This window comes from Camelus ferus, chromosome 16 (genome assembly GCF_009834535.1).
Source record: "Camelus ferus isolate YT-003-E chromosome 16, BCGSAC_Cfer_1.0, whole genome shotgun sequence".
NCBI lineage: Eukaryota > Metazoa > Chordata > Mammalia > Artiodactyla > Camelidae > Camelus > Camelus ferus.
Window position 1 is genome coordinate 13,501,672 of NC_045711.1, and position 25,229 is coordinate 13,526,900.

General features: G+C 43.5%; 1 protein-coding gene across 1 annotated transcript; it reads left to right on the top strand.

The window, feature by feature from the left end:
* Positions 1 to 179: 179 nt before the first annotated feature.
* Positions 180 to 24,790, top strand: CFAP52 (cilia and flagella associated protein 52). Its single transcript, XM_014552597.2, has 14 exons — positions 180 to 413; positions 2,347 to 2,546; positions 2,935 to 3,071; positions 5,200 to 5,328; positions 7,639 to 7,738; positions 8,600 to 8,716; positions 9,389 to 9,489; positions 12,398 to 12,568; positions 15,186 to 15,334; positions 16,193 to 16,338; positions 19,150 to 19,301; positions 21,136 to 21,238; positions 23,560 to 23,671; positions 24,480 to 24,790. Exons 1-14 carry the CDS (start codon positions 344 to 346, stop codon positions 24,653 to 24,655), a joined length of 1,863 nt encoding a protein of 620 aa, XP_014408083.2. The 5' UTR covers positions 180 to 343; the 3' UTR covers positions 24,656 to 24,790.
* Positions 24,791 to 25,229: the final 439 nt, after the last annotated feature.

The window sequence follows — 25,229 nt, forward strand, 5'->3', positions numbered from 1 at the left end:
CTTATAGCAGCTTTACCTTCAGAGGCAATCCTTTATGTTTAATTTTTAAATGCCACTCGGTGCTTGATCATATAGTTACCCAAAAGGTCACAGACTCTTTACATGGGGGAGAGGGAATTAGTTCTGTGCATTTAGTGCCCCTTAAATTTCCATTGAAATACTTACCATAAAGTAAAAAAGAAGCCCCCTCTCCATTTCAAGAAGGTCTAAGAACTCGAACTCCACCAGCCGGCTTTCGGGGCGGGCGTGGATCTGGCGCGCATGCGCACGTCCGTTACCATAACGACCGGAAGACGCTGCACCTGCGGAGGCTGAAAGGAAAGTGAGCCGAGTACTCCAGGTGATGGAGAACCAAATTTCGCCCAAGGCCGAGGTGGCCGAGCTGGAGCTTGAGGCCGTGATCGGATTCAATGGTGAGACCCCCAGCATGTCCGGACTGGGTGGTTTAGGAACCCCGGGAACGTGTAGTGCAAACAGGGAGAGGGAGCCACTGGGTGGCACCGGGAAGGCAGCTTACGACACTGGCATGAGCCTTCGCCAGGGCCGAGCACTGGGGGCTCAGACAGCCCCTCCTGCTCAAAGGTCTTAGAGTCCCGTTCTCGCTCCAAGCCTCCAAGAATGGGATGTGTTTTGCCAGCACCTAAAAGGAACCTCTTCACCAGGTGGAAAGGATGAGTAACTGTCGTTTGAAACCCTTCACCCACTAAATCAGCTCTCCACTGGCTCTAAGCCCCACACAGCCCATAAAGCTGCCCGCCCCTTAGTAACCACCAGATTACAGAGTCCTTGTAAGGCCCCTGGGAACAAGGAACTTCTAAAATCCCAGCTGATGTAGTAATGAGAAGAGGCTGGGGGGAAGGGAAACGTGTTTGAGCAACCAGTTTAGGGGGTGATTTGTCCTCTAATCCAAAGGAAGGGTTCTTCTGCTGGTGAGGATTTCAAACCATGATGGAAGGCGGAGAGGACACCTCAGGGAGCTGGAGGAGAGGGGTGCTTTGGTCAGAGGAGGCCTGGTTGTTCTGCTCAAATCTGACCTATCACTGCTAATTATTTGGAACAATAAGCCGGGGTAGGGGGTTGGGGGGATGCTGTTTGGTTTTTTGCGAAAGATGAAAACAAGCAGTGGGTTACACTTTAGAAAAAGCAAACTTAAAAGTGTGTTTGATGCCTGAAAGCTTTAAAATTCTAATAATATAGATGCAGAACAATCAGTGACTAAAGATTTAGCACATTCTAGGACTTGGCTCTGAAGTCTTCCTTTTACTTTAACAGCTGCTGGTAGAAAGTGAGCACCTATACATCTGAGGTATCAATCACTTAGAGCTGGTTACCAGATCATTGGTAAAGGAAGTGATGGGCCTGCTGGGAGAGCAAAGGGTCACCCTGGTGACAAGTACAAGGCCTCAAACACAGAACCCTGCTACTGAATTCGTGCTGTTTTGTAGAGCTCAAAGAGTAACGATATGGTCAAGTGCATCCCAGTGTCTCCCCTGGCAATTCTCTTGGCCTTTTAAAATTGAATAGTATTCATTGCATTGTTTTTACCTTGTTGGTTTTGTGACAATTTATATTCTTTCATGTAGTCACAATGCATTTACCTAGAACTACTTTATGCCAAATAGTATGTTATGCACGGAGAATACAGGGAGAAGTCCATAGCTGTACTTAAGAACAAGAGTTTAGAAAGTGAAAAATACAGTGACGCCAAAAGAAAAAAAACAGGCATCATTACATTTCCCAAATGAGACTTTTGGTATGATCCTTTCAAATATACATTTACATATAATTTTTTAATAAAAGTGGGCTCATGCTGTACATACTCTCTTATAATCAGACTTTTTCCCATTTAGTATGCCATGCAAATCTTTTCCTAGCAGTAAATATACTCTGTGCCATAATTTCTCCCTATGCCTATGCACTCACCCAGACAGGCAGCTCCTGCTTCATGCCTTCCTAGCATTACAAAAACTGGACCTGGGTCCTAAAGTGTGGTTCCTGGACCAGCATTGGCTGCATCAGCATCACTTGGGAGCTTGTCAGAAGTGCAGAATCCCAGCCCCACCCCAGACCTAAAATCAGAATCTGCATTTTAACCAGAGCCGCTGGAGATTTTCATGCACATTCAAATTTGAGAAGTTTATATATTAGACTAAACTTCTTGTCAATGGAATAAAATTACCTATTTTATTTAACTAAGAAGAAATTACCACCCCCCTACCGCCCCAACACTTATTTTAGTTGAATTAAGGCTTATTTCAAAAGTGTTCTCTTTTGTACTCCATTCAAAAAAAAATTACCAGCCAGTTCTGCACCTGATTACTATTACTTTTAATCTCTCTCTTTTAGGACATGTGCCCACTGGTCTAAAATGCCATCCAGACCAGGAGCATCTGATTTATCCTCTGGGTTGCACCATCCTCATTCAAGCAATCAATACTCAAGAACAGAATTTCCTACACGGCCATGGCAACAATGTGTCCTGTGTGACCATCTCCAGGAGCGGAGCTTACATTGCTTCTGGACAAGTCACTTTCATGGGCTTCAAGGTAAATAAACCAAAAATCATTCACTGTGAATTGATTTAGAAGTGCCTCCTAAGCAAAACCGCCCCACTTCAGAATAGCTCCATGCTGCCATGTTTATACCCTTCCTCTTCTTAATTTTGACTTCTCTTGGAACTCATTTTCCTCCTACCAGGCTGAGAGTGAAGGGAGTCTGGTGGTTTTATATCTGATGTCACAGCTTGTGACCCGTAACGCTCAGAAACAAAAAGTCCCTGCTTACAGCTGCTTCCGTTTCTTGCTGTCATGTTTGTAAGACATGATCTAATTTCTAGAAAAGTGACAAATGATTATTTTTCACCGAGAAGGGTAGCCATCTCCTCCGATTCTTTTAAAGCCAGTCTATGATCTGACAGTGTATTCTTGCCCCCAGGCAGATATCATTTTGTGGGATTATAAGAAAAGGGAGCTGATTGCTCGGCTGTCACTTCACAAGGGCAAAATTGAAGCTCTGGCCTTTTCACCAAATGATTTGTACTTGGTATCTCTAGGAGGCCCAGATGATGGAAGGTAATGAACTAAGCATATTCACTTATTTTCCACTAGGCGTATTTCTAGACATGTTAAGTACCCTCTCCTTTCTGACATCCTCTGTTTGCCCATCTGTCGTTGGGTATGTGTGGTGAGAAAAGCCTCTGAGGAAAATAGCATAGACAGTGGTTCTCAAGCCTGGAAACACACCGAATCAACTGGGAGCTTCAGAAAATTACTCACAATTGGCTCCACCTTCAGAGAGTTTGATCGACGGGCCTTGGCTTTAGGAATTATAAAGGCTTCCCAGAGGATTCTAATGTGCAGCTAACTCAAGAACCATTGCTGTGCAAGATGACATCACCCTTGTCGTCAACATTCTTATCATTGACAACAGCTAAGTTTTTTTTTTTTTTTTTTGAGCACTTACTATGTGACAGGTGTGTGCTGGGCATTTTAACTGCATTATCTCATTTAAGCCTCATGACAGCTCCATGATATGGGAGCTACTGGGGTCGTATGATGGATGAGGAACTAAAGTCACCAGCTAAGTAGCAGAGCTCGAGGACAAACCCTGGCAGTGTGACTCCAGACGTGGCATTTTTAACGTGCCTTGCCAAGACATGATCTTTGCCTTCAGGGATCTCACAGTCAAGTTTTGTAGGCGACAAATACGCATAAATGAAATTGGGGGGAGAAAAGTTTTATATTATGAAGAACAATCAATGCAGTGCCTATTCGTCTATAAATGCTAAAGGAACATCATTTGTAGAAGAGAAATACTAACACCTGAGGTTTGGGTTGGATTTAATACTTCGAGGCACTTTTACAGATATTTTCTTGTTTGAGCTCCATAAACAAGGTTGAGGTTAATTGCAATGGAATTTTACATTTGTGTGTAGTTATATATTGACAGCTCTCTTAACATATAGCAAATCGACAAAATTTTCATGCGATTTCCTCCTTATATAGTCATTCCCTTGCCATGTAAATAGTCACACTTCCCTGGCCCATTTGACTGTTTTTTTTTTTTTTTATAAGAAATGCAACTAGAGATCACATATTAACATTCTTAGCTCGATTTAACTGCAGTTGTTCTCAATCTTGGATGCACATTAGAATCACCTGAGGAAATTTTGCAACTACCGATGCCTGGGTCCCAGCCCCAGGGCTTCTTGGAGCTTGGCAACTGGGCCACCTCCACCCCCAGCCCTTGCCAGAGAGATGCCAAGGGTGGGCCTTGGGGGAGAAACAAATGCCTCTTAATCAAGGTTAATTTGCAAAACAGCTCATCTCCCCTGTAATTTTAAGCTTGAGTCTAGGCTATCTAAAATTTGCTTGTAGAAGACCTGGAGATGTTGAGAAAAACATTCCAAAGAAAATTTCTTCTCTAGAGAAAGAAAGAAAGCCAAACTTTGCTGTACTCGGAAAATGCAATACGCCCGTCCCTGAATAGTCTCGGTAGCGAGGAGCACAGGGTTCTGCCGATTGGATTTGGACAATCAGGGGTCAACTCTGACTGTGGGCCGGGGGTAGGGGTGGGGGTGGGGTCCATTCTACCCATCAGCACCACCTGAGACTTTTTAGAAAAGCAAATTCTCAGGCCCCACCCCAGACCTACTGAGTTAGAAAGTCGAGGGTAGGTCCCAGCACCCTCTGGTTTTGCCAGCCCTCCAGGTGATTCAGACACAGATTCAAGTTTGAGACCACTCCTATGCCACCCTCTTTATTGCTTTCAATTATTATTATTATTATTATTATTATTATTATTATTATTATTATTATTATTATTATTATTATTATTATTATTATTATTATCTTGCTGGAGTACTTCCCCAAGGAAAATTTTTTGTAAGAGATAAATGAATGGTAAACGTTTATGCCCCGCACGTCTGAAAATTCCTTTATTTTAGCATCAGACTTGATTGATAGGCTCATTGGTTTTCAACCTTGTAATCATTTCCCTTATAAACTTTTTAAGTGTCACCCATTCGTCTTCTAATATCCAATGTGATTGAGGAGATGTTGGGGGCAGGGGGACGGTCAGTGTCATCCTTTTGTTCCTTTGTAAGTAACTTTTTTTTTTCCTTCTAGAACCGCTAAAAGAGCCGTTTGTTATTTTGAAAGCCGGTTTCCCCTGACTCTCTCTATCCTCCCCTCTCGGCAGCGTGGTGGTGTGGAGCATAGCCAAGAGAGATGCCGTCTGCGGTAGTCCTGCGGCCGGCCTTAGCGTCGGGAACGCCACCACCGTCATCTTCTCCAAGTGCTGCGATGAGATGTTTGTGACTGCTGGAAAGTACGTGTCCGCCGGCGAGGTTTTCAGAACTCGTAAATCACTTGATTTGCTTATGCAGAAAACATGGTCATTCCAATTAGGGAGAATGTGGTTTTCATCCTGGAAGAAAAGACCTTCCATTGCAATTTTCATGATTTTGGAGTCAAGAAAAATCCTTTTAGCTGAAAGTCTTTTAAAAGACGGTTATTTGAATATTCTGTGCTTCCTACTGAGAAGGTTCTGCTGACCTGCTAAACCCATGTCAGGCTCTGGCCTGCCTGTTACTGATCACACGTCACCTACGATCCCTGCTCACAGGGTAATTTGCACAACTGCTCTGGTTCATTTATGGGTTGATGTTTCTTAACACCTGCTCTTGATTTAGGTCTCATGAAATGATAGTTTGCGAATGAACTGTGCCAGGAAGTTTCCAGTATTCAACTATCAGCCATATGACATAATTTCCGGTAGGGTCAGCTTCAAGCAGCTAAGGGGGACCGAGCAGAAGGTCTGAACAGAGGCCAGCCTCTGTCTAACAGAAGAAATTAATTTACAGATTCACTGATCAGAGCCCTGTTTGGAGTTTGATGTGAAGGTTAAACCAATATAAAAGCATCCTCTTTCATGTCACATAGCAGTTGAAAGGTCAGAAATCTGTGAATGCAGGGCTGCAGCGTAAGTTGGGTGGAACTAATCTTTTCAGCCCAGCTGTGGGTCTCCCCTCTGTGAAAGGCACACATTGTTGGTTACTTTTCCAGCCAAAGATGTGTGCTGTTCTCCATCTGTGCTGTTTCCTGTCCCCACCTTGTGACATTCAGCATGCATTTGTTCTGTGGCTAATTACGAGGAAGGATTTATTCAGAGGCCGTGAAACTAACTGGTTAGCATGAAAGCCAGCCAGCCCCTAAGGAGAGAACTGTACGAGGACAGTACTCTGGTCCTAAAGCAGCTGACCACATCCTACCTTGACTTTGGAAGTTCCTGGTGGACACAAAACTCAAGTACCTTGAGGTTTGCAGAGTAGTTGGACTGAAGCCGTGTTTTATGGCAGTCTGTCTGCTTCTCATGTCTGCCCCCTCTGATGTCTATGGGCAATGTTTCTCCAGGAGTGAGAACTTCAATTTAAGCCAAAAAAAATTTTTTTTTAGGACAATCTTTATTTTAGGTCTGCTTTAATTTCATGTAGCATTGGTAACTGAGAAAAAGTTAGCACTTTGAAGTAAGATTTCTGATATGGTACACGTGTATGCTGGGTTCTCCAAAATGTTCCCAATTTCAGACATTCCATCATACTGTCCCGCATGAGATGTCCTACAAATTCCAGTTTCTGAGCATCCAAATGACATCTCCCAGAGAGGTCATGGAAAAGCTGATTTTTTTTTCTAAGTTTGGAAAGTATATGCAAAATACCCTTGAGCACTTACTCTGTGCATAACTCTGGGGGCTAAAAAAAAAAAAGAGGGGATGTACCAAACTTTATCAATATATTTTTAAATTAATCTTTTCTGCCTTAAGATATTAGCTGAAATCTTTGTGAGGTTAATTAACCATGATATTTTTCTACAATCACACAGATTAATTTAACATACAGTGATTAAAAAGCAGCTCTGTGCCAAGTCTTCTGTTAGATGATGATTTTGTTTGACTCTCAGTTGCTTAGTCTCATTTCTCCTTCCTTGAAGACAGGACTCTCCACACTGGAGTCCTTCCCTTTAAAAAATGTCCCCAAGACGCCATCCCTTGAAAGAAACATACTTGACGAACTTCAATTTGCTCTTCATTGGTTTACTTGTTTGTATGTTTGTTTTCACTAGTGCACAGAGTATTCACTTCAAAGGGAGAGAGCGCAGGGTGGGAATCCTTGCCCTGCTGTGTGAGGCTCTGCGTTTTCTCATTTGGAGGGTTGGAGGAGCAGGAAACCTACCTCGCAGGGTGGTTTCGAGGATTGAATGGAATACGAACCGCCCGCAGGATCCCCGGTTCCGCATCCGCAGATTCACCCAACCGCGCATCGCGTACTGTGCGTGAGATCCGCGGTTGGTACAATCTTCGAGTGCGGAATCGCGGGTGCAGAACCAGTGGATACGGAGGAGGGCCGCCTATTGGCCTTGAGCATGCGTATATTTTCGTGTCCGCAACGGGTCTTGGAACCTATTCCCTGTGGATACTAAGTGATGACTGTATCTTAGATAGGTCACCAGACGGTAACAAATCCTCAAAAATACCTAGTTCCCTTCCTTTCTGCTTCTCCTTCAAGAGAGCGCAGAAAACAGAGAAGAGATGAAGTGTTTATTCAGTGGGTCTCCATTTGATTGTGTTCCTTTTCTGCAGTGGGACAATTCGAGTGTGGGAACTGGATCTCCCAAATAGAAAGATCTGGCCCACCGAGTGCCAAACAGGACAGACGAAAAGAATAGTCTTGAGTGTTGCAGTGAGTATCACTCAAAGTGTTATCTTAGGTAACGTTAGTACACGTTCCTATTAACGGTACTGACCAGATGGAGGGGTGTGTGTGTGTGTGTGAGTGTACGTGTGTGTACATATGTGCACCTTGGGCTGGGGGTGCAGAGGTGAGGTTTGGAAGAGGGAGAGTCTCACTTTGGGGGCTCCAGTGGGAAGCTAGAGTGGCGCTGTCTAGACACAGCTTGGTAGGTCTGTTTTAGTGGGACCTGGACTGCGGTTTGATCCCAGAAACCTACCTCACCTGAACGGAAGCAGTGTAGCCAGGAGGCGCCCTGAGCCCACACAATCTCTATGTCACTTTCTTTCTGTGCTGGAAATAGTGAAACTATTTGTTGAACTGCAGTCTTCTGCATAAAGAGGAAGTATTCATATGTTTCTAGTGTGGATTCAGACATCCGTGCCTGTAACCCCATCCTCCATTGACTCACTCCTCTTGTTTAATGCATAGACTCATTTTATGAATGTAGACTTTGGAAAACATGAGAGAAAGCGAATGCATATTCTTTCTGGAGGAGCACACCTGCGTCCTAGGAGCCCGTGGGAGGTGTCTTGGGATGTGCACACTAACATCAGACACAAGGCCACGTCCAGTGAAACACCCAGGCTGAGTAGAGTCTAATATTTCCTCCAGTTCTGAGTTGGCCCTGATTCTGCTCCCTTCAAAGCTGCTCTTACCCATCTTTGAGTCTAAAAATGCAGAAGTCACCCTGAGTACCTTCGTAGGTCTCCATGGGGTTCAGAGGCAGCTCACCCTGTCCCTGATCAGGGGTTTGTGAGCACCCCTGGGGAAAACCAGGTCCTCACGTTTCTTTTTCTCTCTGCTCCCCAGATGGCCAATGACGATAGCTTCTTCTACCTTGGCACCACCACTGGAGATATTCTAAAGATGAACCCCAGGACTAAACTGTTGGCAGACACTGGGCCTGTGAAGGACAAATTCAGTCTGGTGAGTAGAGACCATCTAAGTCTGCTCTGCCTTGCCATTTTCTGCCATGCTTAGCGTGCACGAGGTCCTGAATTCAATCCCCAGCACCTCCACTAAAAAACAAATTAATAAAATAAAATTAGGGCTTCATGGTGGGTGCCATTAAACGGCCATACGTCCCCAAACTTTGAAGATGGCTTTGAATTTAAATCTGTTTCCTATTATTGGAGACATTATGTACTGCATGCTTTAGTCAGAAAATGCAGTCTCTAAGCAATAAGGAGTCGCCTGTGCTTTCTTTGGATTTCAAATGTGGTCTCTTTGCATGATGAGAATTAAGTTTTGAAGAAAACAGTCGCAACTCAAGAGCTGCCACTGCTGTGGCTGCGCTCATGCCTTCTGTTTGAACTGCATTCGAGGGGGCATGAAGTGGTGATTTTTAGTATATTCAAAATGCACAGGTGGTTTTAAAGGTAGGAAGCTTGGTGAAGTATGTTTGCTCCTGGCAGGAGCAGGAGGGCTCCTTCCTGGCACCCCAGCTCGGTAGCCAGCCCCGGGGGACATCACAGGCAGTACCTTCCTTAGCTCCAGCCAGGCAGCATCAGCACGGCCCTGGCCGTTGTATCAGGTCACACACAGATTCTTTATGATGAAACCGTTCTGCCTTTTTCTTAACGCTCTGTCTCCGCCTAGGGAGTGTCAGCCATCAAGTGCCTGAAGATGGGGGAGTTACTGGTGGGCTCTGGAGCTGGATTGCTGGTCTTCTGTAAAAGCCCCAGCTACAAAGCCATCAAGTAAGTTCCAGGCCCCACAGGGTTTGGATGGGGAGAGACCCTCCAGGAAGTTAGCTTAAAGCCAGCAACTATGGGATATTGGCAAAGTGATGTTTAGTTAAAGAATCTCATCTTGCTATTAAAACGAGTAGTTGGTATCACAATGGGTGGTGGGTTTTGCCAATGAAAAGACTGTGGCTTATGCTGAATTAAGTCCAAGTAGTCCACTGTTACACATAATAAATGCATAAGTTATGATTTAACTAATACAGTGAGTTATGCCAGAGAAAATGTGCTGTTATAAACAATAACCCCAAATTTCAAACTTTCAAATTTGATTTATTTAATGAAATTTATTATGCAACGGGTACCTACTTTGTGCCACGTACTATGCTAGTAGTTAATGTGTTCAAATACAGGTTTTCATACAGATAGCCAGCATGTCCCAGCTGTTTCTATATGCCGGCTGTTATGCTATGTACTTTTCATGGCTTATCTAATTAAAATAAAATCTTATACATTGTCACTAACAGGTATTTACTGAGTACTTCTCCATACAAACCTATGTATTAGATGCTATCAAAAAAGATAAAGAAAAATAGGATATGTATTTGCCCACCCAGAACTTACAGTCTGGTGTGGGGACACATGAGAAAGTCACTATAATATAAGGTGATATACAAATACAAATCTCATAGTCCAGATAAAGTAAAATATATCATGGACATTCAGAGAGAATCAGAGAAAGACGCTTTTCAGAGGAGCAGGGGCAGAACTTGAACTTAGCTTCAACAGAAGCCAGACACCCCTTGACATGCTCCCCCGGCCTCTGAACTCTGCGTACCCGCATATGCATTGGAGAAATGAGCACCCGTTGTCTTCATGCACACACATCTGTATTGGGCACTCACTGTGTACCAGGCACTATTCTAGGTGCTTGGGGTATCAATGAATAAAGCAAAGAAAAAAAAAAAAAAAAAAGAAAAGACCCACCCCTGCCCTCATGGAGCTTACATCCCAGCAGGAGGGAGGAGACAATAAGTAATAAACAAAATGAACAAGTAAGGTACATAGTATGAAAGAGTGATGAGTGCAATGGAGATGAATGGAGTAGCACGTAGAGTCAGAGGGGCTGGGATTTGAAGCAGGTAAGAGACAAGTTGCAACTTAAAATTCAATGCTCGGGATAGGTCTTACTGAGAATATATTGGGATCGGTTTTATGTTTGTATGAAGGGGAATAAGAGGTGGGGGGCAACTTAAGAACAATGTTGGGTAGACTCTGGATACATAAGGTGAGTAGAATAAATTAACCCTTTAGTTATATATATATTTTTTTAATTGAAGTATAGTTTATAAAGTGTTTCTGGTGTACAGCATAGTGATTCAGTTATACGTATATATTTTCATATTTTTTTGCATTATAGGCTATTATAAGATATTGAAGATAGTTCCCAATGCTATATAGTAGGACCTTATTGTTTATCTATTTTATATACAACCCTTTAATTTTTAACCCCTTGTTTTTAATACACAAATGTTCCCATTGTGATGAAGGTAATTGGACTCAAAGTAATTATTACCAGGCTTGTGCTATAAATGTCTCCAAAATAAGCCTGTGTGACTGGCAGCGAGGCTCAAATTGGATACCGTGACCTCCTCCTCCTCGGGTCTGAGTAGACCGAGGAAGCAGCTCACGTGAGATGTCACGGAGGCTCCAAAGGGAACCAGGGTGAGAGTCCTGGCCTTGCCCCTGGAGGCCCGGGACCCCAAGCACCTTGTCTTCTCCACAGCCCAGATGTCCTCTCCGGGCTCATGTAGGTGACCTCCACTGTCTCTAATCTTGACAGCAACCCTACAAAGGAGAATTATTCTGTGGTTGAGTAAACCAAGGCCCAGAGGTTTCCGACAGCTTAGCCAGAGTCCCAGAGCTCCAGTTAGTGAAGGAGGGGGATGTGACGTGGGGTCCATCCTTTTCTTCATGAACTGTCCTGTGTCCCACCAACAAATGACTCTTTGTAAACTACTGCATTTTCCATGCAGGTTCGCTGCAAAAGGACCGCCACCAAATTCTCGTTGTCAAAACTAAGTTAGTTGCAGAGCAAGGCTTGGTGTCTAGGGGCCCCGTTCATTTATATATTCATTTTTCAGGAAGTTTATACTCATTAAACATTTAGGGAGCAGGGGCATCTGAAATCTCTGAAACGTGAAAGAAGACAAAATAATTACTGAAAATTCTGGCGAAGATGGCCACTATTGACCTTTTGTTATTTCTTCTTGCTAGTGTTACTTATATACATTTTAAGATAATTATACTTATTTTTATACAAAATTTTGGTATTGTGGTTTTTTAGTTAACGCATGCATCATGAATGTTTTTGATATTACCACACAACCTTTTTCAAATTATGGTGGTAAAATATATATACTCTATAATCTTTTAAACATGGTTTTAATGGCTAGGCAAATATTCTTTGAAGTCGCTGCCCCATGGATCATGGAACCATTCCATTACAATTGGATATTTAGGTGGTTTCCAAACTTTTATTCTGTTAAATAAAGTTATAATATCGTCCTTTGGCATAAAGGTTTTTTTCCCTCCCTGATTTTAGGGTTATTTCCCAGAAATGGAATTAATAGAGTGTTTAAATGCCATGGTCATGTGTACCCATCTGCTTGCCTGGAATGTTCCCCCATCCAAATCCTACCCATTTCAGACAAATCTCACTGATAAGCTCCCCTGACTCCTGCAACCCTTGGCTCACTGTGGGCACTTCATATTGTGAGTAACTCTTGTCTTCCCGACTGGGTCACCTCCTTGAAGGCGTGTCCTGGGTCACGTGCCTAATGTACATCCTCCGTAATTCTTCAGCTGGTTAATACACTCATTCATTGAGTAAATCTACTTCACCTCTTGCTTCTCCTTAAAGGAAAATCCAGTTACAAGGTGGCATCACTTCCATCACACTTCGAGGGGAAGGACACCAGTTCTTTGTAGGAACAGAAGAATCACACATTTATCGTGTCAATTTCACAGATTTCAAAGAGACTCTCATTACAACTTGTCACTTTGAAGCTGTCGAGGACATTGTCTTTCCATTGTAAGTAGAAATTAATACATTTCCAATGCCTATTAGCATCATCATGATAAAGCATAATGAATTATTGTCTTTCTCTCCTTGAATTTGTCTGTGGTAGTGAATTATTTTAATAGACTTTCTATTGCCTCTACCAAGCAGCTACATTCATTTTATAGTTCAGATTTGGGCCTCTTTAGAATGTTGGCTTTTCTAATAAGTCTATCGTGGATAAGGTAAGAAACTGGCAGAACTTTTCTGTTTTCTCAGTGGTGTCTGGAGAAAAGCTCAGTAGTGCCTTTCTTCAAAGGTGTTTTGAGTCATTTGTTTGTGCCTCTTGGGTCTTCCAGATTTGGCAGTAGGCAGAAGATTTGAGTTCTTCTGGATCTAGTTGCTGTGTATCTCGGTAAATTGCTCGTGAAACCAATGGAACAAATAACCATCCTCAGTTTTAATGTCAAAAAGAGCTGCAGTCATAGTTTGCCATTTTTTGATGGCCGATTTGATTAGTTTTGCCAAATCTGGCTGATTTCTGTTTATCCTCAGTGTTTCTGGCCTGTCTGATGATAATACTTCCTGCTTTGCTGTATTGTTAAGGAAACAAAATGTGTATCTACACATTTATATTTACATCTGCCCTTACCTCTAGGGCTCTCTGTGCCTCTGTCACCCTTATCTCTATCTTTATTTCATAGGATTTTATTTATTTATTTTTGTTCTTATTTGTTATTGAAATATAGTCAGTTTACAATGTTAGTTTCAGGTGTACAGCAAAATGATTCAGTTATACATATACATACATTCATATATTTTCAGTTTCTTTTCCATTATGGCTCATTACAAAACATTGACTATAGTTCCCTATGCTATACAGTAGGTCCTTGTTGTTTATCTGTTTTATATATCATAGTGTGTATCTGTTAATCCCAAACTCCTAAACTGTCCCTCCCCCGCCCCTTTCCTCACTGGTAACCACAGTTGGTTTTCTATGTATGTGAGTCTATTTCTGGTTTGCAAATAAAATTTGTACCTTTTTTTTTTTAGATTCCACTATAAGCAACATCATATGATATTTGTCTCTCTCTGTCTGGCTTACTTCACTTAATATGATCATCTGTAGGTCCATCCATGTTGCTGCAAATGGCATTATATCATTCTTTTTTATGGCTGAGTAATATTCCATTGTATATGTACACCACATCTTCTTTATCCATTCATCTGTAGATGGACATTTTAGATGAGAGGGAAGGAGCACATGTACTCAGTGCATCGTCTCGATCCAATCAGTTTGGAACTTAATCTCTCCGATGCTAACCTAAGGACATTTTTGGACTAGGCTTAACTCCTGAAATAGCCTGTCTATCAGGATAGGGAGAGTTTGGAAAGTTCTCTCGGGCCATTCATTACATGACACTTGATTTTCATAGGAGTCCATGTGCCTCTAAGGGCTCATGTTCCCCAAAGGAGGAGCTCATTCACTGAAGGCAGCGTCTGATCTAAAACATCTTATTTCAAATAAATATAAACACTCTAATGCTGGCTGGATTTGATCTCTGTTAATCAAGACTGCCTGGCAAGGAGCTCCTGCTCTCCTGTTCCAGCATTTGCTGTTTCTAAGAAACAAGTTCCACGTCATAATGTTATCTCTGAGCCCCAAAGCTAAATAGGTGGGAAGGATCCACTTATTTTTCCATTAATTCCAAGGTGAGTAGATCTTAAAAAAAGAAAGAGGGGCTCTCTTTTTACGAACGTGCTTGTGCTGTGATAGGTAGAAATTTCTTGAGAAGTATTTAAATCTAAAAGCCCAGTCTCCGCAGGGACTGTAGCTAGGTCATATTCACAGAGCAGGTGGTCTCTATTATACCCTGGTAGGGCTTATTGTTCTCATCCAAATCAGAATCATCTGTATTTTTTTTTGACCTATCAGTATTTTTCATTATATTTACAAGTTATCCTTTCTGGAGAAAAAAAAACAAACAAACCAACAGAGCAATTACTCTGGGATTCTCTTCCTTGTCCACAATCTCATATTTCCTCATCACTGAGTGAAGAAGTATTTTGGGTTATCAGCAAGCATGACTTCTGGCACCCTTGTCATTTTTGTCTTTGAAATTTTAACGGGATTGTCTATTTTACAAGAAATGGTTTGTTTAGCCTCTTTTAATATAGATATCCTGCAGATATAGTTTAGCTCACGTGTTGCATGCTATCCTTTGGTCAGCAGGACATTGAAAGAGTTCTATTTTTAATTTTTTTGTGGGGGAGTGTAATTAGGTTTTATTTATTTATTTAAATAGAGGGTCTGGGATTGAACCCAGGACCTTGTGCATGCGAGGCATGCAGTCTACCACTGAGCTATACCCTCCCCCAAAAGACTTTTGACATTTTCCTTTTGGGCACCTTTGTCCCAACCCTTCCTTAGAGGAAAGACTACAAAAGATTGTCCACAGATGATCTGCGGGCATCAAAGACCATTTTACACGAGAAATCTGTAAGTGTGTCAAGCCCGAGATAATAGGGGTCTAAAAGGCACCCTCCCCTGTATCCTCATGGAGCCCCTGTCCGTGTCAAACACGCACCTAGGAAACACTGTGCGCGTCTTATAGCTGCATCTCTTACTCTCCCGGTGGCTTCTTTGCAGTGGCACTGCTGAGCTGTTTGCCACCTGTGCCAAGAAGGACATCCGGGTGTGGCACACGCTGTCCAACAGGGAGCTGCTGCGGATCACCGTGCCCAACATGACCTGCCACGGCATTGACTTCATGAGAGACGGCAAGAGCATCATTTCTGGTAACGGTGCCGTGCCGGGACTTGGCCTCTGGCTCCGGCTGTGGCTTTGGGTCTCATCATTCTCATTCTACTAATGTCTGCGTGGGGGTGACCCGGAACAGCCTCCCACTGTCCACTTACTACTGGTCTGGCCTCTCTTGGGGACTCCTTTCCAGCGGGATACTTTCTGAGCTAGGAATTACCAAATAGCAATTTCTCTTCCCCTCAATTGCTGCATTTGGCACGTTGCTTTCTCGCTAGCAAGGAAACGCCGTGCTTCACTTACAAAATGGATGTGAGGCCTAAGTGAGTACAGGGCACTTGTGTGGGAACTCCTTTTGTTGTTTAAGAGGTTAAAAACCTGACTTTAAGTTATATCTCAAAGGAAATTTATTTTTAATTCAGCTGTAGGATGGATGGTGGCAACTTTTATTGAGAAGGGGCAGGTGGTGGGAGTGGGAGAAGGAGCATAGGTTTCAGCGTAGGGCGAGGGGCGGGAAGCCAACATTTATTTGTCGATGATACTGAGTCACACATCCGAGATGCACTATCAGCTAGTTAGTTGAATGTGCAAGTTTTGCAGCTCACGGGAGAGGTGGGAGCTGGCCTCCCCAACTTTCTCTCTCCTGGAGTGGGGTGCACCTGGAAGCAGGTTCCACGAAGGCAAGCCACTCGTTTCTCTCAGCCAGGTGTGCCAATTGGGGGAATCAGGGAAAAGGGGGGCATGATTCCCGGCAGTTGGTGGGAGCCTGGCCTCTTCCAGCCATCACCCCTGCTGCCCCCAGGTACTGTCCGTCACTTATGATTTAGGAGAGCTGCAGTCCGCAGAGAGCATGAGTACACTGATCCTGCTTGCCTTTTGTCTCCCTTTCATGCCAGCATGGGACGACGGTAAAATCCGAGCCTTCGCCCCAGAGACAGGCCGGCTGATCTATGTCATTAACAATGCTCACAGGATCGGAGTGACAGCTATTGCTACCACCAGTGACTGTCAAAGGGTCATCAGCGGCGGTGGGGAAGGGGAGGTATGGTTCTCCAAGGCAGAGCCTTTTAAAAATAGCCCTTGATTCAGAGCAGCTACCTCATAGCAGGCTACTAATTTGATGCTTTTCACCTGTACTTGAAGTCAGGTAGGACCAAATTCAGATTGTGAGGAACCCCTAAAACACATCATACATGAAAGTTCTACTACTATAAATACACCTTTAAATATACTTGTTCCCAGAAAGGACATTTAGGATACAGACATGAAAGTGTTCCATATGAATCAAGCTGTGACTCCAAGCTGATGTTTTGCCAGAATTCTGGAATAATTTTTTCCTTCAAAAACTATAGTTACATAAGTTGTCTTTATCTTTTGAAGGAGATGCTATTCTTTTTTTTAATTGAAGTCTAGTTGATTTACAATGTTGTGTTAGTTTCTGGTGTACAGCATAGTGTTTCAGTTTTATATATATATATATATATTCTTATTCTTTTTCATTATACGTTACTGCAAGATAGCAAATGTAGTTCCCTGTGCTATCAACCTTGTTGTTTATCTATTTTATACATAGTAGTCTGTATCTGCTAATCCCAAACTCCTAATTTGTCCCTCCTCCCACCCTTTCCCCTTTGGTAACTATGAGTTTGTTTTCTATGTCTGTGGGTCTCTTTCTGTTTTGTAAATAAGTTCATTTGTATCATTTTTTTTTTAAGATTCCACATATAAGTGACATCATATGGTATTTATCTCTCTCTGTGTGACTTTCTTCACTTAGTATGATAATCTCTAGGTCCATCCATGTTGCCGCAAATGGCATTATTTCATTCTTTTTTATGGCTAAGTAATATTCTCTTGTGTGTATGTATATATCCACATCTTCTTTATCCAGTTATCTGTCAGTGGACACTTAGGTTGCTTCCATGTCCTGGCTATTGTATATAGGGCTGCTATAAATATTAGGGTGCATGTATCTTTTTGAATTAGAGTTCCTTCTGGATGTATGCCCAGGAGTGAGATTGCTGGATCATATGGTAACTCTATTTTTAGTTTTTTAAGGCAAGGAGATGCTATTTTTAGAGTCAATTCTTTAATCTACCCAATGCTTTGACCATCATTTTAAAATTATTACACTCAACCTTTTCTTTCTATCATTTCAAGGAGCCTAAAACGTCTTTCACACATTCATCTCAGAGTCTCCCCTCCCCCACCCCCCACTTGTTTCCTATCCCAAAGCCTTCCCTTTCTTGACATAGGATGTCTCCTTTTCCTTTCTTTTCTCCATTCTATCATAGGAATAACTAGGAAGAAAGATACGGCATCTTCCTGTAGCCTTTGGCAGAGTTTGGACCAAGCCAATTAGTAGTGGAGTGTTTGTGTCCTGGAGTCTCACTGCCTGGGAGGAAATCACACGTAACAAGTTCATTGCCCTCATCCCTGCACAGCAGTCTTTTCCCCTGCCGCTCCCCACAGCTATTACAGATCTTTCCTTGCAAGAGACAGTCTTCAAGGCCTCTGTAAGTACTAGCGACCAGGGCTGCTGGCCCGCAGGTGTGCACTGGTCTGAATTCAGTAGTTGCCAAAATACTCTTAGGTATCTTACTTCCATTTTCATCAGTAAACGGCCATTAGTTGCATTGCAAAGACCCTAATCCCACTACTTTATACCTGAATCCCCCTGCCATCCCACAACTAAAGGGCTCATGCCTGGCACATCCACGGATCCACCCCACTAGTTAGAACATTTGCACATCACCCTTGCTAATGAATGGAAATGCGTGCCTGCACCCAGGGTGAGATTCCAGGATCGGTGATTTGTTTTCTTTGGCAATAGTCATCACCCTGCCCCATGTCCAGACATAGGGAATTATTTGGGCACCACAGAAATGAAGACCACCTAGCTCATTTGGGGTAACTGCCTGCTTCCTCATCTTCATGACAAAGAAATTGTCTCAGAATGTTTTCCTTACTCCGTTGAAGGTTATTTTCCTCCTGGCAGGTACAGATAACTTTGTCTGTCATTACTGATCCCAACACTGGTTTTCAGTGCAGTGTTTCCCTGGACTACGCTCTTCCGTTGTCTCACACCACTTCCACACAATAATTTCTGCTCTTCTTTATTTTTCATAAGTCCAGCACATTCATTTTAAGAAGACATAAGCATCTGACTACATTATTATGTTTTTCCGGGACAGCTGTGACAGCCCGTTTATCCATTCCAGGACACACCATAATGACCAAATAGCTTTCCTTTTACCTACCCTTTTTATGACAGGGCATCATACTGACTGTTTTGAAATTTGGTTCATAGGGAGTTGTGGCAGCTAGGGACTTCATTTCAAGATAGCAAAGGGGTGTTAGACAGTATTTGTTACTGAAAGTGGGTATTGGCTTTGGTGGGGTTGAGAGCCACTGATTTTAAATGGTTAAAAGTGAGCGGGCTGATGTGAAAATTTAAATATGGCTCTGGGTACCCAAGAGATTCCCTGATGGCACAAGAAATTTGAGAGCAACTCTCAGCAGAAATGAGTAGACGTATTATTTCACTTGGTTTAGCAGCAGCCTTTGTGTCATCAGTCTTAGCAGCGGGTGTCTGATCAATTTCTCAGCCCTAAAAGTAGAAGTAGGCATAGGGTCACTGGTAGGGTCACTGGTGGTGCTCTCCTGGCTCCATGGAAAAAGATTGCTGCCCTGCAACTTGGCACCCCCAGCCCATTCAACGGAGATGAGAACAGGGAATTGGAAAAACAAGTCCATCCCAGCAGCAGTGAGAAAGCTCTTTGGAATCTTTTTTTCCCCCACCCCTTCAAAAGCCCCAGGTGTGAATTGAGAGCCTGTGTTTTGTGACTTCCAGGTGCGGGTGTGGCAGATCGGCTACCAGACCCAGAAGCTGGAAGAGGCGCTGAAGGAGCACAAGTCCTCTGTGTCCTGCATCAGGGTGAAGAAGAGCAACGAGGAGTGCGTCACGGCCAGCACGGACGGGACCTGCATCATCTGGGACCTCGTGTAGGTACCGGCAATGGGGGAGGATGCAGCTCAACAATTCCACTGTTTTGTTGAACCTGGGGGAAGACTCAAACAAATGGTGGACATCTTACTCAGAGCAACAGTGAAGGGGTGTTTAGAAGCCATTCATCTCCAGATTGTACAGGACTTACAGATACTGGCAGAAAGGGTATAGTTTCCAGGAAAAGCTGGATGTTAGAAGTTTCTGGACAGATAGGGAAGTAGCTTTCCAGATACACAGAGCGAAGCATGGTTTAACTTACACTAATGCAACTCTAAAAACTCTCCAAAAAGGGGAGAAAGGAAACAACGTAGGTAACGCGAGGAGTTCCTCTGGTCTCTCCCCAGAGTCCAGTCAAGCTCAGAATGAGTGTGCCATGGGGGTGGGAGTGACGACAATGTGCCACATTCTCAGGGACCTCGTATCCTGTGAATGTATTGTTACCCCCATACAGTGACTGTCTCCAAGCCAACTGGACCACAGCATGTGAACTTTACTGTTAGAATAATTCACAGGGTTTTCAAGGATGCTTTTTTTTTTTGACTACACACATGTTTGCCCTGCGTCTTTTATTTAGAATTAAACCCTATTCTTCCAACCCCTCTCCCAGCTGAGCACCCCTCTCAGATGCCTCACTTCTGTATATAACTGCATTAGAGAGACTTGGCGAAGTACAGGGATGGGAGAACAGATAGACTGACAGACAGATAGATAAATAGGTATGCTATATAGTGATATTGCAGAAGAATAAGAAACGTTCTTGATTAGAGAGAAGATAATGGAATTAAAGGCAAAGGCAGAATGCTTTTTATTTAATACATTAAAAAACAAAAACCAAAGCAAGCCTTTGTCTTCTGGCCCTAACTTTGCTATGCATACGAATCACTTGGAGATCTTATTAAAAATGTAGATTTTGATTCTACAGTCAGAGCATTGCCTGAGATTCTGCATTTCTAACAAGCTTCCAGGCCCCCCCCCCCCACCACCGTGCTGGTCCACGGACCACACTTGAACTTTCCATCAGGACATTATATAACCAGAAGGGTAGGTCTGAACTTGTTTCTATGGATGGTCTGTGACCACCTCAAATCCGTAAATCCTCCCCGTTGCCTAGTAGGAACATTTGGTTAATTTGTGCCAAAGTCTTTTAAAATGCTCAGCTCAGAGGCCCTGTTTGAAAACTTTCATCACAAGAAAAGACTGTTCAGAAGGTGCATTTTTTAGCCAGTACAGCCTGGCCTGTGAGGTGGCCATGGGGCCGCACAGTCAATGGAAGGAGAAGCAATATTTACAGATTTCTTGGTATGGTCCCCAAAGCTGTGGTTCTTAACCCGCCGTGCACAGGAGGATCACCTGGGGTGCTGATTAAAAATGCAGATCTGTTGGCCTCATCCTCACCTACTAGATCCAAGTCGCTAGAGGGTGAGGCTCAGCAACACTTACTTTTCAAAAGCCCTGCCCCACGCTTTCCTGCCCAGCTTCTAGGGACCTTCACTTTAGAATGGTGGCCTCGGGAATGAAGTCCCGTGTGCGGAAGGCCGCATGGTGACCCTGAGTTCAGCCTCTTACTTCCTTCCCACCAGGGCTTGAGGCTTTGCATTGAGTTCTGCACTGTGTCTTTAGAAAAGGGCTCCACTCAGCACTCCTGACAGCTGCCGCTCCCCGTGGTCGGGATGGGAGGTTGTGGAGTGGAGTGGGCAGAGCAACGGGAAGTCAGTTTGGGGATAAATCAACCAACCCAAAGCCAAGCTTTACCAAGTCCAGTGTGAATAATAAACAAATTTTCTAAGGAAGAGAAAGTCGTGTTTCACAGCTCTGGAATCTCTTTTTCAGGCATCTGAGGAGGAATCAGATGATCCTGGCCAACACCTTATTCCAGTGTGTTTGTTACCACCCTGAAGAGTTCCAGATCATCACCAGTGGGACGGACAGGAAGGTAAAGAGTCCAGAGCTTTCTGGTACAAGAGAAAAGCAGTGAAAGGTGGAGGCTAAGGGTGCAGCCCCGCCACTTCAACTGATGGCTTTGCTGTGGGTCCACCGCTCCGTTTGGAAACTCTGCGTAACTTCTTTGGGTGCCTTTGCTTCCTCGTCTGTGAAAGGGAAGGGATGATATTGCTGGTGTCCTGGCGTTGCTGTGAGGATTAAAGTCACGTTCGAATATAATGCTCACAGCTGGGGGCCCAGCATACAGTGGACACTCAGTAAGTATTGGTTTTGATTATGAGGACATTTCTAAGGCTGGAACAGAATCTCAGTGCCCAAACCCAAAGCTGTCACTTTGAATTCCAATCAAATGACAGTAGAGCTCCTCATCTCTCGTCACCCTACTTTATCAATATATTAAAAAATCTCTTCAGCTGGGGAGTCCAGGGTGAAATTGGTTTTTCCTTTTAGGGGAACACTTCCCCCCTCAGAGCAAGCCAGAGGCTTCAGTAGAGAGGTACGTGGAGGGGCAAAGAAGCTGGGGTATCTTCCACCCAGATCGTGGCCTGGTTACCTGCACATCCGTTACTGGATTTGGATTCTCCGCATTTAGACATTGAGATGACTTTGAGATAACTTAAGAGGTTTTTTGCCAGCTACAAGAAAAGTTAATGGTGTTAAAGTTATAAAAATATTGCGGGAAAAATACTAAAGGCGACTCCCCCCTACCTTCCCCCTACCTCCTACATCATCCCCACCCCCAGATTAGAATCCAGGAGTGGGGCTTTTCCTGTGTAAGCTTCCCAGGTGATTAGGAACTACTGCCTGAAGACACTTTGTCATAAAAACCCAAGGAATGCTACCTGGTCCAACCAGGATTTGCCTGCCGCAGACAGAATGTCCTGGGAGGGCCTGGAGATCCGCCTCCATCCTTGTCTCTGTCAGTTGTTAGTTTCTTTGTGTCTAATCCTCCTGAGTGGGTCCAAGCCTGCCCATCCCTCAGCCCATGTTTGACTTGTGGTCTAAGCGGGCTTCCTCTTAGAACTGGGGTGGAGTGCATGTTAGGGAGTTCATCACAACGTCTCTGTAAGAGCTTTCATATTCTTTCTACATGAGGGTGATAGCCACCATATTATAGATTTCAGCTTATGAGACTTGAAATAGTCTAGTTCCCTCTTCCTAGAATTTTGACCAGAATATTCAAACCCTAAATCATAAATCTGCCAAATTGGTAGTCAGGCACCAACGACTTACATAGATGTGATTCCTGAGAAACTAGGATTCTGGCATGCTCGTATACTCCTTTATGTTTTGACTGTGAAAACAGATCTTTATTGTAAAAGTTATGATCAAGCATCAATAGAAATTATAAAGAAAAAGAAAAAAAATTAAAAGAAAAATTTTAAGTAGCAGACACAGTTTCCAGCTAAATTCAAAGGAATGCAGATTCCTGGCATAATGACTGCAACACAACAAAATTCTTCTCCCCCCCCCCCCCCCAGCAAGTGTCCATCAACATGAAACAAAGAGAACATTCTGGGTGAAATGTATACGCAAATCCCCACTCTCCATTCCTGGCTAAGTGGTCTTTGTTTAGAAAGCAAGAAAGAAATGTTGTTTTTGACTAGGTTGTACATTTACAAGGTTCAAAGTTCAAAGCAGTATATTCAGAGAAAAATCTTCCTTCCTTGAGCCCCTGTTTTCTTTCTACCCTAACCTAGTTCCCTGGGGTGGGCGGCGGTGGGATCTTACCAGTTTCTGTTTAAACCAGGCCCTGCGGAATGTTCTCTTGCTTTGAGGCAGAAGAGAAGGTTGGAAATAAAGGCAGAGTGAGGAAGAGGGAGGGCCAGCCCCAGTGAGAGGTGACTTTGTAAGGCCCAGGCTCCAGGACTGTCCGGCCTGCTCATTCATCCCCCACGCTGAAGGAAGGAAGGACGTGCCTTCCCCTCCCGCCAGGCCTCCAGCTTCGCCCTCCCTCCTCCATCAAGGGCACAAGTGGGGAAGTGCCTGCAGTGGCCCTTTTCTGCTTTCTATGGCCGCTTGCTTCAGGCTCAGTCTGCTCAGTCGAACCCAAAGCGCTTTCCGTCTCAATCCAGGTTCACCAGCACATCAACATCTCTTTAAATAGAATGCAAATTTAAAAGCCACTCCTAAAAATATTAGAATGGTTTCTCCACCCCCCTGCTTGAGCCTATTTATAATTTCAGTAGCTATATCATCACAGGGTGTATTTTTGCTGCCTGCTATATAAAGTGGAACCTTCTTTTGTTAGCACTGTGTGTGGATGATTCCACTGAGCTGAATCCTGCCTAATGCGTCTTTCTTGAATTCCAGATTGCTTACTGGGAAGTATTTGATGGGTCAGTAATCAGAGAGCTGGACGGTTCCTTGTCTGGGTCAATCAATGGCATGGATATCACATTGGAAGGAGTACACTTTGTCACAGGTTAGTCCTGGGATTAGCAAAGAAAGCCAAGCCCAGCTTATCTCAATGGGAACATGGAACCCCCAGGCGGGAGGCAACTGGAAGTGACCACAGAAGAGTCTAAAGGTTAGATTCACCACCGTAGCCGGCGTGGCTCAGAAAGAAAAATCCAGAAGTCACGTTTCAATGAGAGGAAATGTTTGCCTGCAAGCCTTAGGGGCACAAACAAAAGCTAAGCTCCCACTGTTTACTTTTTTGTGGTGGGCAGCGATGGGAGAAATGGACCTTTGAATGGTCTAGGCTGCCTGGCCTGCCTTGCCCTGCTGTTTCGTGCCAAACCCTTGAAAGCCAGGCTCTTAAATCAGCATTTCCCACACAACGCGCCTGTTGGAACAGCATCAGTCTCATTTCTTGCCAGCCTCTTGGACTCTTCAGGACATTAACAAATTAGTGTTCCAAATCAATTAAAGCTTCCCAAATATATTTACTTAAAGCATGATATAAAATTAAACACAGTATGATCCCAATCACATATACAGATATGTGTCTGTGTAACTTACAGAAAAGAGACTGGAAGAAATTAAACACTGGAAGAAATTAAACTGGTGGGATCAAGGGTGATGTTACCTCTTTGTATTTTTTTCCCCAAATTTACTACAACAGACCTAGATTTTTATAATCAAGGAACAGAGTTATTATAAAGATAGGTTTTTCTTTCCTTTAAGTTGGCACCCGGGGGATGTACTGGAAATGATCCAATTATTTAAAATCAGGAGTGCTTCTCTCTGTCCTATCACAGCAATGCCATATAACTGTTTATCTTCTTCAGGTGGAAATGACCATCTGGTCAAAGTCTGGGATTACAATGAGGGTGAAGTGACCCACGTCGGGGTGGGGCACAGCGGCAACATCACCCGCGTCCGGATAAGTCCAGGAAACCAGTATATCGTTAGTGTGAGTGCCGATGGGGCCATTTTGAGATGGAAGTATCCGTTTCCCTCGTGAAGCTGCGGAGACCTGGATTCACAAGAATCACACACGGTCCTGCTGAGTGAGGGCTGAGCTTCAATGACTCCAGGATTAGTCTTGGTATCTCACATCTGTGTTTTTGTTCTTTGGTTAAAATATTTTACCTACAAGTTTCTCCTTTCCTTATAGGATGCATTTTACATTCTTAAATTATATATTAAAATTGAAATGTGTTCAAGAATAATTAGTCCAGACTGTAATTTAAAGTTCTTTTTTTTTTAATGATGAGTAAATTCCCTGTCATCCTCTCGAGTCTATGACTCTGCAAAACCCACAGTCCTTCCTCCTAGTTTGTGCACTAATAAGCTTTGCTGTTTTTCTCTAAAAATAAGGAAGATGAATTTACCTTCTTAATCAGCATTTCATTGGTCAAGCTGCCTGGGGCGAGACCTGGGTTTGAATCCAGATCTCTGTTAGGGTTTTTGTCTTGTTTTGCGTCAGCTTTCTGTTACTCTGTTTTCTCTTCTGTAAAGCAAGGCTACCTGCTCAAAAAATTCTTGTGAGAATTAAGTGAAATAATGTATTAAACCATTAGCAGAATTCTGGACAC

What these genes read in the sequence shown, in the direction of transcription:
- CFAP52 (XM_014552597.2), top strand. Translation starts at nt 344, where the DNA reads ATGGAGAACCAAATTTCGCCCAAGGCCGAGGTGGCCGAGCTGGAGCTT. An exon ending in ATGTTTGTGACTGCTGGAAA is followed by an intron (nt 5,329 to 7,638) that starts GTACGTGTCCGC and finishes CCTTTTCTGCAG; the next exon opens with TGGGACAATTCGAGTGTGGG. An exon ending in CCCAGCTACAAAGCCATCAA is followed by an intron (nt 9,490 to 12,397) that starts GTAAGTTCCAGG and finishes TTCTCCTTAAAG; the next exon opens with GAAAATCCAGTTACAAGGTG.